Source organism: Phaethon lepturus, unplaced genomic scaffold (assembly GCF_000687285.1).
Source record: "Phaethon lepturus isolate BGI_N335 unplaced genomic scaffold, ASM68728v1 C14075167, whole genome shotgun sequence".
In the NCBI taxonomy this organism is placed as follows: Eukaryota; Metazoa; Chordata; class Aves; order Phaethontiformes; family Phaethontidae; genus Phaethon; species Phaethon lepturus.
In genome coordinates this window covers 1-9,481 of record NW_010576307.1, presented here as the reverse complement: position 1 = coordinate 9,481, position 9,481 = coordinate 1, and the positions used below count along the sequence as shown (strand labels likewise).

The 9,481-nt window shown below is 36.0% G+C and overlaps 1 protein-coding gene across 1 annotated transcript; it reads left to right on the top strand.

The window, feature by feature from the left end:
• Positions 1-673: 673 nt before the first annotated feature.
• On the top strand, positions 674-8,174 carry PHAX (phosphorylated adaptor for RNA export; the record flags this gene model as incomplete). Its single annotated transcript, XM_010295687.1, has 4 exons — positions 674-1,293; positions 4,045-4,165; positions 6,046-6,129; positions 7,786-8,174. Coding segments are annotated over 4 exons (1,095 nt in total), but the record flags the coding sequence as incomplete, so codon positions are not given.
• Between the last annotated feature and the right edge of the window lie 1,307 nt (positions 8,175-9,481).

The window sequence follows — 9,481 nt, the reverse complement described above, 5'->3', positions numbered from 1 at the left end:
TCATTTTTGTGGCCCTCCTCTGGACCAACTCGAACAGATATGGGAGTTCTTAATTTTTGGAGTTGTTAGTGTTTTGCATGTTGAATACGTTTTAAATTAAAGGTTTGTATTTCATAACATAGCTTCTCAAAGTCTGAGCAACATCCAAGTTTCGTGGGTTTGTTTTTGGGTCTTTTGGTCGCTTTTTTCTTCTCACTTGAGTCTCTGAGAAGACTGTTATAGTTGCAGTTCACTAGTGTTGACCCCTTTCAGACTCTGGAGAGAATATTAATTTCTATGCTGTTAAAAAAAACTTTCTGGTAAGTTGCTGTGATGGTTTGGTTTTTTTAATCTTTCTTAGAACTGTTGTGCATATTGTGTCTTTGCCTGATTTGGGAATTTTAATAGCTTTTCCAGTCTTGTAATAATTTTAATTTAATTCAGCAAAGATTATGTTAAGTAGATTAGCGACTCCTGATATGTGTTTTCTATAGCAGCCATGCTGTCTTTCATATACAAGCATTCAATTCAAAATATAGAAGTTTCATAGGATGCTCCTGTCAACTGTAGTCCAAATGCAGTCACATTGAGTCAGAATTAAGTTTACTAGCTAATGGAATCTTTGGTGTGACTTGATAGCTCTTTTAATTTACAAGAGTAATTAAATTAATGAACATTTACTTATTAATTTCAGAAATCACATGATGGCAATGATTCAGGCAGACCATTCCAGAGCAGCATTTCATCATGTGCCCCAAGTGTTCCTTATCGGACAACCAAAAGTGTGGATTCAAGTGACGAAAGCTTTTCTGAATCCGATGATGACAACTGCTTATGGAAGCGAAAACGACAGAAGTGTTTTAGCTTTCCTCCTGCTAAATCTGAGCCTTTTCAGCTTAGCCAGAGCCACCAAAACCAAACTGCAGTAGGTGGCAAGAAGGTTAACAACATTTGGGGTGTGGTGCTCCAGGAGCAAAATCAGGATGCAGTGGCTACTGAACTTGGGATTTTAGGCATGGATGGTAGTATTGACAGGAGCAGGCAGTCTGAGACTTACAATTATTTATTGGCTAAAAAGCTGATGAAGGAAGCTCAGCAAAAGGAGGCAGAGACTTTAGATAAAGAGCTGGATGAATATATGCATGATGACAGTAAAGCGTTGCCAGCAGGAGAAGAAAATGGTGAAGGCGTTCTCAAACGGAAGCGGCCTGTAAAAGATAGACTGGGTGAAAGACAAGAAATGAAATATAAAGGAAGGTATGAGATAACAGAAGAAGATTCAGAGGAAAAAGTGGCAGATGAAATTGCTTATCGGTGAGTTTAGTAACAGTGTATCTTTACTTCCTTAAGTATTGGTAAACTGTTGATGGAAAAGAGGCGGGGTGGAAGCTTTCTCACTGCTAAATATGTAAGGTGTCATACCAGATTACAAAAAGCATGAGTGCCTTGTGTGTATTTCCAAAATCCTGGGATTAAAATGCAGCATTATGGCTGGTATCTTGTCGAAGCATCCAGCAATATGGTCTAATGTTTGTTTATTTGTTTAAGGATCCACCACAATAGTTTGTTGTTTGAGAACAATGGTAAGGAAAAATACTGTTTCTCGTGATACAGATTTAGTAGTGGCTTTTCTAGGAAATACCCCATGAGTAAAGATGTGTGTTTGGAGTTGGACACCAATGAACCACCAGTGAAGTGATCACCATGAAAATCTGGCTAACTTATAAATCTTTGAAACTAGATGACTCTGGCTGTGTGGTGTTTTGGTGAGCACAGCTTCTGAAGCACACATATTCTTTATGTGGAACGTGCTTGTCTGAAGAAGATGTTTTGCTGCTGTTGTAACTAAGGGCTGCTGCACCAAGGTTGGACACCAGCACTGAAATCAAGCCTTGCCTCTTCCTGTGTTGTGAAACTGAGCTGCAGTTCTGTGCTAATTTATGGAAGCCAGTGTTGGGGTTACCAAGCTCCAGCCATTAGGCACACTTGCCGTGATCTAATTCTTTTCACAGTCCTGCTATTTAGTTATTGTACACTGAGCTGAGTCAGAAAACTTACCTGTCCAAAAGCCTGTTGCTTTTTTTAAAGACTTAGTTTGCAGACAGATTTGTTTCCTGAACTAATTTGCTGCACAATTTCCTTTGAGCTGGCACTGGCAGCACTGAACTGTGTGAGGGAGGGCACATGACTGCAGTCATTGTTCCTTAGACTCACTTAAACTGCCACAATCCTATACTCAGTGCTGCAAGGGAAGAAAATGATGTTAAATAGGGAACAAGAGTTACAAGATTTATTGACATAATGTCAAAGCTTGAAGTTTTAAAATAAAACCTGGGTTTATCGATAATTGTTGATTTCTTACATGTGATACTTAGTATTGCCAGGTGCTGAAATAAGCAATCAGATAATTACTAATGCTGTTACCAGTTCTCAGTAGTTTCTCCTTTATGAATCTGAAAACTTTTGAGCATGTTTCTTGTAATAAACTTTTTTTGTTACTTTGAGCTTCATCAAAATAGGGCAGAAGCCTCTCTCGTCTAATTGTTTATAGTAGTAGTCATGCTGAACTGCATCAGGAGGATTGTGGTTATACACATCACAGCACTATTGTTTGGTCTGTGGTGTGCTATCTCTGCCTGGATTCATAACTCCTTACTGTGCTGGCCCACACAGTCAGCTGAAATCAAGGAGTTTTTCTGTCCATCTTGTGCCATTTTTTTGCCCTTTACCGCGTTCAGTTCCTGCTGCAATGCACAGCTGCTTGTTAAGGCATGAACACAGGAGGATTGTGCAGGGCCAGAGTGAACACGAGGTGGGTATTTGACTGTTTAAGCTGCCACTGCTACTAACAGAAGGTCTATTTAATCAGCTCTCTAAGGAACCCTGGTTATCTTATAGTTCTCTGCATTTTTGAGATACATTTCCACCTTGTCCAATAATGCACAGTTTAAATATTTATAGGATTAAATTCTAAGAAAGCTTTTACCTTCTGGTGCCTTATCATTGATTGAACTCAGTGACATTAAACAGAAATTGTAAAATTAAGCAGGTTGCGTAATTTTTTTCATGATTAGTACAGTTGTCACTAAAATGTAAGTTTTAACATATAATTTCAGGTAACTTCTATCATACAGTTGAAGCAGTTGAAGCTAGCCCTGTTGTAAATAGTTGTTCACATCTATGGTCAGACACCTTCCTTTATGCAGTCATTGTAACGTGCAACTTTATACCACAGTAATGTTACCTGAAGCAATTAGGCTAGACAGTCGTCTTCAAGAAGTTTTGGTAATGATGGTGGTCTGTTGGTCCCCAGAGTGTAAAACTATGGAGCTCTAATGCTTGTGGTTCTGCTTAATGAGAAGCTTTGTCATTAAAAAAGGAGAATTTAGCATATGAACTCTTGCTCTGGACACGTGGTGTTGATTGTGGGCTTACCATGTTTTCCAATGCAAGTATGTACTTTGGTACAGTCAATTAATGCTATATAAGCCTTTCCATGCAGACTGACAATGGAAGTTTCTGTATGAGGACATTGTTGCTAACAAAGGAATACAGTTTACCTCAGTAATATTGCAATTTTTTTTTCTTGTTTGCATTTTATAAGTTATCATAGATTAGTCAATAGACATTTATTTTTATTACGTAGGTTTGTCTGAATGGCACATGCCACAGGGGAACTTTTACACTTACTATTGTCTCTGGTTAATTGTTGATGTAACTGCAAAAAGGTGCTCTAATTTTAACTGTTAAATATACTTACACTGTAATTTCAGAGATTTATACAGAATCTTTCACACATTAGTAGAAGTAAAATAATCACTCAATGCATTTTCATTGAAACAAATTTTTAAAATGCATGCTTAGAAAAAAATATCCCTCAGAAGTTCAGTATTTTGAAATTTGATTCCAGAAGCCATTGAAACACATTCAGATATGTAGACTCTTTAATTTTAGCACAGTTTTATATCCCACAGAATGAATTACTCATTATGGAAGTTTCATGGTCCATTTTACTTGAGAAATTATACTGACAATAAATGTGCTTTTTTTTCACCCCCTCCTCAGGCTTTGTGAACCAAAGAAAGATTTAATTGCCCGAGTAGTTAAAATAATTGGGAAAAGAAAAGCTATTGAACTGCTTATGGAAACAGCTGAAGTGGAACAAAATGGTGGACTGTTCATAGTGGTAAGAAAAATGTGACTTTGTGGGATGGGGGAACACACAACTTTTTAGTTGCAAAATGTTTATGTAGTACTATTGCACAGCTTTGACGTTGGACAGGTTCTCCTGAAGTTTCACAGCCTACCCTTGCCATGAAACGTGCTTAATAAATACTAATGTAAACTTCCAGCAGGATTTGAGTATACAATGAGATGAATGAAACCTGGAAGTTGCCCAACTTCTTGTACTGAGATTAGTAACTGATTTGCAGTGATAACTTTGTATCTCTTCCTCTGCCTCCCCTTGGGATCTTTACCTGGCAGACTTAAGAATGAAGGATTCTGAAACTTGTACGAAAGCTTGTAATGTTAGCATCCAGGTGAAGCCTTTGGCAGGTTGCTTCAGTAAGTCAGGTGGGACAGCACTGACCTATCTACTGGGTTAATCAGCATGCCATCAGAGTCCCTCATACTCACTAGTGAGTATTTCTAATGTAGTGTTTGAAGAGTAACTTTCAAAAGGGAATCTGTTAGCTTTATTAGGGGACCATTGTCTTGTGTATCAGTACAGCAAAACTGAGTACTGATTTTTGTTACATATCATGGTAAAAATCCTATACTTAATGGTTAGGTTATCAACTTTTCTATATGTCTTTGTTTTATTAAATAATGAGTCTCAGTGCAAAAGTTCAGAAGAAAAAAAAGTGGGAAAGAACTAGTAAGTATGTTCAGGCATTTGTTTATAATTTACATCTTCTAAGTTCCATCATTGGAAGTAAAGAGGAGGAGGAAAAAAACACCAAACCCTGAAACACAGCAAAAAACATCACCACCTCCCCTGTCAAAGCAACAACTTTCCAGCAAGCTAGTTGTCTTAGAAGCAGTCTATTGTCTTGACAGATTGAGGTACTTTATTAGTAAGTGTTTACCAGTGAGATGAAAGGATGCAACTCCTTGTGGCACAGATTCCTTTGGGTGCAGATCAGAGTATGCTGTTTGAGGCAGATCATACTGTTTTTCTTGGTTGAGATTTTGTGCTGTTAGGATGACAAAAATATGTGGTGTCTGTTTCAAGAACATACTTAAAAATTGACCTTCTCTGTTCTTAGAACTTTTGGGTTGTATTTTACTTTGTTATTTAGCAGAAAAGTATCATGTTTAATACAGTATCAGAGCACTGGAGTAGTAGTTCAACTTTATATACTATGAATGGTGATTGAATAATAGTATGATAATTAGTGCTTAAAATTTACAGAAGTTTCAAAGCTGAGTCCATTCATGCTTCAGTATGGCACATTGCACCACTGCTGTTACACTGAAAACTGTTGAAGCATGGAACTAATATGTTCTGCGGAGAAATTTAAAGTACATGTTGTGCTTCATATGCCTTAGGCAGAAATGCAAAATCTTGCAGATATGCAGATAAGTTGTAGAATTGCTGAACACAATTAAAAAAAGGAGAAAAAAAAAAGAAATTACATAATTCTATGAAATTAATTTTTGACATTTTACTGGGATTATGTGTTAGGAATGTTCTGAATATTTAATCTAGTATATACATTATTGTAGATAGTTGTGACAGTAGTTAGAATACTATTCACATCTTGTTTCTTCACTACCAAAATCAGATTCAGTATGTAGTTGAACCGTTTGGTATTATGTTCTAAAATGAATTTTTTGCAACCACATAGTTTACCTGTCCAAATGTAGCAAGCTGGTTGTTGACCTTCTTATGACTAGCTCAATAACGAACGAAACATAAAGAGGGTTGTTTCTATGTAATGCCTAACACAGCAGAATATTTTTTTATTCTGTCTCAATACAAAGCATTGTCTTAGATGCTATTTTTATGTCAACACTTATGTATTAAGCTTGCTATTACTAATTTACCCTTTCCCTGTTAAGAATGGCACTCGGAGAAGGACACCAGGGGGCGTTTATTTAAACCTGCTGAAGAACACACCTAGCATCAAAGAAGAACAAATCAAGGTGAAATTCTCAAGAGTGCAAATGATTGTCCAAAGTAAATTTTGGGGTTTTTTTCCACTAGAAATGTTATAATTGATTTTTTCTCATACCTTCTATCAAGTTTAACTCTATATTCCAAAGAAACCAGCTTTTCACATTCAAAATATGAGGAAAGGAAAACCAAAAAATTGATGAATGGCCATTCACACTAGGCAGAGAGAATGCAGTCACAAAAACCTGTTGAGGATGGTGAGACTGTAGAGTTGGAAGATATAAACACTGGATTTTCCTTAATTTGCATATACCTTACAGCAATGTTACCTGCAGTTCCATTTCTGCCTTTGCAGCGCTGCATCATTGTGCATGGACTGAATGGTGATCTCTTAATGGAGTATTTTTTTTCCTATACAGCTCCAGCTGTAGCACCAGGCAGTATTTTCCATTAAGTCAGATACTGGTCTGAACCTAGTCTAAATTGCTCACTGGCCTCATCTGTGGTGCTCACCAAATTAGTTTTGTCAGCTTGTAAATATTACTGCCTTTCCTTTTAGGGTACAAAATAGAATGAGATTTTTTTTCTTAATTCAATTAAAACAACCTTGTTTTTTCATGGTATTTGCCACCTTAATAAAATTTTTGTTAAAGACTTTATTTTGCTTGTAGGTGGCTACAGCTCACTCTGTAAGTCATCCTAGCATCTTGTACTGGCAATTGAGAAACAAATCAACATAAGCTGTGATTGTTGGGTTTATGTTTTTTAAAACAAAGAAACAAAACCTTTCATAGCTTAACCGTGGTCACAAAAAGTTGCAAGCTTGATCACCTTACCCTGTTAAAAAAAATATATTCTTCTACCCCTCTTCCATGCCTCTGTAGTTGTGTGTCTTACTCTTCTCTTGCTGATACTGGCAAGTGTGTAATGATGCAGCAGTTTTCACTCAGTGAACTTAATTGGTGATATGAGACATCATTTGTCATACAAACCTGTGGGAAGAGTATTCTGTCATGGTGGTTGTCATGTATACAACTCTCACAGATTTGCATATCCTTAGTACTTTCAGCTTTTGGGGAGAAAAAAAGCATTCATGTTTTCTGTATACAATTTATGTTTTTTAAAAAATAAGCAGGGAAAGAAAGGCATGTAGCAGCAGTGAGCTGATATCAGCTATCTGATATTCCTCCCCTTGAAATATGGAGGAAACTTGTAGCAGTGGTATCTTGCAGTAGAGCGTATAGATTTTAATGCTGTTCACAAATGTTAGACAGTAAAGATCAGGAGACCTGGACTCAAAGTTCAATTGTGGAGGAAAGTTTTCTGAAGTTGTCACAGAACCTTTGGTTTTATTTTCGCTACAGCTCCCTCTTATGGCGGCATGACCCTCTAGTCAACCACGCATTCCTCCCAATTTTGTATCCTCCACAAACTTGAAATGAAAACTTAGTGATACCTATTTACAAACACTTTGAAATTGCTGAGAAATTATGTAATAAAATTATTTATGGGGCATTTTCCTTAAGTGCAGTCTATCCTCATACTTCTACTATCAATAATGTGTATTGTAGTTAAATATTACTTAACAGTATTTATAATAAATTTTTTTTTTTACTTCACTATGTTTTCTTTAGGAAATGCTAGTAAAATGAATATGACAGATGCTTTTTTTGTTTTCTTTCAAGGAAATATTCTATCTGGAAAACCAAAAGGAGTATGAAAACAAAAAAGCTGCTAGGAAGAGGAGAATACAAGTTCTAGGAAAGAAGATGAAAAAAGCCATTAAAGGGCTTAACCTGCAAGAATATGATGATGCATCTCGTGAGACTTTCGCTAGTGATACAAATGAGGCTCTGGCTTCCCTGGATGATCTACAGGAGGGACATCATGAAGCGAAGATGGAACCTGAAGATATTATTGAAATTGATAATGCTCATGATTTGGAGATCTTCTAGTTACTCATGTTCTTGATGATAACAAATTCTCTATAAGACATTAAATGAGCCTTTCTTATACTCCCATGGCTTCTTGTTTTCATAAGCTGCAGAAACATGGTAGATATTTGATGCTGAAGAACATGAAATAATTCTTAGCTAAATTTAACAGCATGAAAGAAGTTAATTGTCCTATTACTTGTTTGCTGAGTCCTCAAAAATTGTTAAGATTTTTCTAGATAACAGCTCTGCATCACTGTTTGTTTCTTATGAGTTTTTTTTAGACATACTAGGTTTAGGAATTAAGCCTAATAGATCATATTTGATTTACTGAAGCTAACAAAGTCATCAAGTGAGGAATGGTCCTCATTACAGTTAACAGAAAAAAAGGTATAAAGTTAGTCTCGATATAAGAGCTCGTGTGTTCTTAATAAGGCAGTGTGTTGACAAGAATAGCAGTGTTTATAGGATTAAGACCTGTAAAAACTGATTGGTTTGTGAAATAAACTTAATTTTAATCGATCTTTGAATAACAACCTTGTAAATAAGCACTGTTGAGCAACGTATGTTTTAAATTTCTGCAGCAGTTTAATCCTTCATATTATAATAGTGGCTTGAGCTTCCTACCTGTTCTATCTAGACTTTTTCTGTGATTAGACATGCATACAATTTATACAGATCTTTTTGTTTGAAAACAAATATAACTGAATGCATTCTGAGTAGTGAGATTTTACTAATTTGTGTTCCCCTCAAGGGTCTGTAGACTACATGCAGGTATAAACCCTTTACCTGGCAATTTTTTTTTCCATACTTCTTTTCATGCCTGTGGTAGGATAAAGTAATGTGCGGCTTGCAGAAGCTCTGAAGTTTTTCTGTGCTGACTCTTAAGAAAACAATAGTACGCAAAAGACAATTTTTTTTTTACTTGATGCAGAAGACTGTTGTGTAGTTTGAGTTCAGTTCAAGACAGCTTTCATCTTGAATGTTTTTTTAATATAACTGAAGAACTTGTGCAACACTATGTATGATGTCTAAAAATACTTTGTCACTAATAAGTTGTGTTTTCTGTGACTAGACACTATTTCCCAGTATAAAATAATTCTGAAATATTAATGAATGAATTAACTTTCAAACCCATAAACAAACTTCTGCACATAAATTTTGTTCACCTGCATTCCTTGGATTTCAGAAGCAAAGCATATCACTAAAACACATAACAGAGTTATAATATTGAACAATTTGTTACTGTCAAGAGCTGGTGTTTGAAGGACAACAATATTTAAAGAAAGACTTCTTAAACATATAGCACATTCCATTAGATTCTAATTAAATTTAGAAAAGTATATAGACTTCTTTGCATTTTTCTGTTTGTGTGCCAGAGTTCCCTGTTGTTAAGAGGTTACTCATGAGAGGTGAAGCATGCCTTTGCTGGTGTTAATTGCTCCTG